The sequence below is a fragment of the Nematolebias whitei genome, chromosome 2, assembly GCF_014905685.2.
Source record: "Nematolebias whitei isolate Nwh7 chromosome 2, NemWhi1, whole genome shotgun sequence".
Lineage (NCBI taxonomy): Eukaryota > Metazoa > Chordata > Actinopteri > Cyprinodontiformes > Rivulidae > Nematolebias > Nematolebias whitei.
Genome location: NC_056499.1, coordinates 3,033,527 through 3,036,540, shown reverse-complemented (window position 1 = coordinate 3,036,540; position 3,014 = coordinate 3,033,527). Strand labels below are relative to the sequence as shown.

At 42.1% G+C, this 3,014-nt stretch overlaps 1 protein-coding gene across 3 annotated transcripts in view; it reads right to left on the bottom strand.

The window, feature by feature from the left end:
- The window catches only part of sox6 (SRY-box transcription factor 6), a 134,527-nt gene that overhangs the window by 24,079 nt on the left and 107,434 nt on the right, over positions 1–3,014 (bottom strand). For all 3 annotated transcript variants that reach the window (XM_037689504.1, XM_037689488.1, XM_037689496.1), the window contains one exon: positions 1,742–1,891. In XM_037689504.1, the coding sequence (XP_037545432.1) occupies positions 1,742–1,891 (150 nt within the window). The remainder of the gene's footprint in view (positions 1–1,741; positions 1,892–3,014) is intronic.

Sequence of the window (3,014 nt, the reverse complement as noted above, 5' to 3'; positions counted from 1 at the left end):
TCCATCCATCCATCCATCCATCCATCCATCCATCCATCCATCCATCCATCCATCCTTCCATCCATCCATCCATCCATCCATCCATGCATCCATCCATGCATCCATCCATCCATCCATCCATCCATCCATCCATCCATCCATGCATCCATCCATCCCAGGGTCACATAGAGACAGATTCAACCTCTCAGTCACACCTGGGGACAATTTAGAGTTACCAATTAACCTAAACTGTATGTTGTTGGTTTGTAGGAGGAAACCAAAGTACCCAGAAAAGATTGTGAACAAAGAATATTCAAACTCCACATATAAGGTGAACCTGCAACCTTCTTGCTGTGAGACAACATCTGTAACCACTGCACCTCATGCCACACTTTAGATGTTCCTTTTTCTAAATAAAAATGCAAAGTGCAGTCAGGGCTTTAGCGAAGGTTAAAGCAGGATAAATATGTTTTGCACTTTGTTTAACATGTATTTTAATCATCATTTAGTAATTTTTAACCTTTTATCCACTTACACCAAATTAATTTTACCAAGGTGAGCCAGTGATGTAGACTTTTTATGTTTTGTTCCAACATTATTATTTACAATAATTCAAAAATCCAAATTCTCTGTCATAAAAATAAAATATCATTAGTCCAAGGTAAGCTGATTGATCAAGTTACATTTATCAACATAATGAAATGCACTGACTGTAGAATACATTTTAATCAGACAGTTTAAATATTTTTATCCCAGAATATAACGTGATTTATGACACTTCGCAGTGAATACATCTCCCTGTGTAAACAGCGTACAGAATCGGATTAAAGCCCACACTGACATTTGTTAAAAGTGTCTTCTTGTCCAAACATGTGGCTCAAGCGCAGAGAGCCTCGAGGTCTCGTTCTCTCTGTGCCAACAACACTTTGTTACGCCGCGAAGCTGAAAACAGACTAAACTAAAGGCAATCTGAACCCCTTGGAGAGGGGACAGAAATAGGAAGCTGCCAGTGTCCGTTGGCCAACTAGTTAATAATGTATAATTAATTTATTTACAACAATTTTTAATTGTAGTGTATTTTGATGTGTTAATAGTGTCAGATGGACTGAAGCTGTTAAAACTGATCAAATTAACAGTAATCCACTCAAAGAAAGAGAGAACTGTACTCGTGATGAAATTGAATGAGTGTGACGAGGAAGTGCTCGTGTGTGTGCGTGCGCGTGTGTGTGAGCAAACAAGTGAAGAAAAGCTTGAGCGGTTTCCCACCATGATTTATGGTGCTTCTCCATTGTGATATTATTAAACTAAAATACTTCAAATGGACACATGTTTCTGATTTGGGTCAAAGTGAGCCCGAATGATGAATGTGTCCTTTTCTTTGCGTGGAGCCTCGGTGGAGTCGTGCCGTACAGCAGCAGAAAACACTTCCTGCATTTGATGTTTGCACAGCAAAAAAAGAGAGAGACTGGTTTATGTGTCACTTTTGTTAACAGCTGTACGTTACTGTTGTAATGGGTTAACTTCATTTTAGTTACATAAAAAATATATAGTGTGCCAAAGATATAACCAGCGTGTCCACAGAGTTCTGGTTTGGAGAGTGGAGCTTTGTTAAAGCTGTTAGAAGCTGTGCTCACAACCGGCTGCCCGTTACACTGACGCAGTGACTGTTGTAGTTCCAGTTTAATCAGACGTCACCATCTAGGCTAAGCTAGGTCAAGTACCACTCCAGCTTTGGACTGGGTGAAGAAACTGATGGTTGTACCTTGACTTGGGTGATGGGGCTCGAGGAAATCTTGTCATTCTTCAGAGAAGAGGGAGAAATGGGTCCACTTGCATTGAGGGGCTGGGGTAGTGGAGGCATCTTGGCTCCCGGAGACACCTGCATGCTGGCAAGCTGAGCGGCATAGAGTTGCTGTTGGGGGAGGTGGAGCAGAGAAACCCACAAGGCGTTAACATCTAAATCCAGCCTGCGTTCAAAGTTTTATATTCTGTTTTTTCCTCACCCTAGAATTCTATTTGCATCTATCTGCCTTCATCCCCCTCCTCTCTGTCTCTATCTTTTTCTTTATTTCTTTTTTAACATCTTTCCTCTCTTTCCATGAGACTGGCAGCGAACCCCCATCAAAAGTCGTAACTGCATTTCAAAGGCTGAACCCAGAGAGAGGCAGCAGTCTTAAAAACCGTACAGAGATGGCTTTCGCTCAAAATACTTGGAGCCCCTATTTTCCACTCATCACAGAGAAAAGTTTGCTGCCTGGATGAAGTGTGTTAGCACAGAGCTCAAGAGCTACACAGATTCCTCTTGAAGTTTTTGGCTTGTGATTTGTCTCCACGCAGCCACCAGAGACGCTCCATTCCACAAGCAAGCCATGCAGACTGTTGCCATACAGAATATTTGTATTGTAAACTTTGAAGAGCATGTAAAGAACCACAAAGAACCGCCAGTGTAACTGAAGTTGCACCATTACAGCACTGACAACAGTTGGAAACGAGGAGGAACAACTTCCATTACACCACATGCTGACTATAAAGCACAAGAATCTGTAGTTACAGTAACAGAGTTGTGTATTTTTAAATCGGTGTGAAAAAGAGAAAACTCTTAATTCTTAGGAACACCTCAGTACCGAGACTTTCTGCCCCATGTTTGTTAAGATTGGGATCATTTCAGGTTCAAGTATCTTTATTATCCCGAGGGGCAATTAGTTTCACAGTGAGTAGAGATATAAAACATCCAGACTACACAAGGCATGGCGACATTAAAATAACTATACAGAAGTCAACTTTGTTCATTGAGAAGCCTGATCGCTACAGAGATGAAGGAGTGCTTCAGTCTGTTTGTTCCACATCTGGGAAGCAGATACCTGCGTCCAGATGGAAGACACCTGAACTCACCGTGGAGTGGTGATCAGGATCTGCCAGAATCTGCCTGGCCTTATTCACTGACCTCGCCTTGTGTAGGTCAGTGAGGTTCTGTAGGTCAGGGAGGTTCTGTAGGTCAGGGAGGTTCTGTAGGTCAGTGAGGTTCTGTAGGTCAG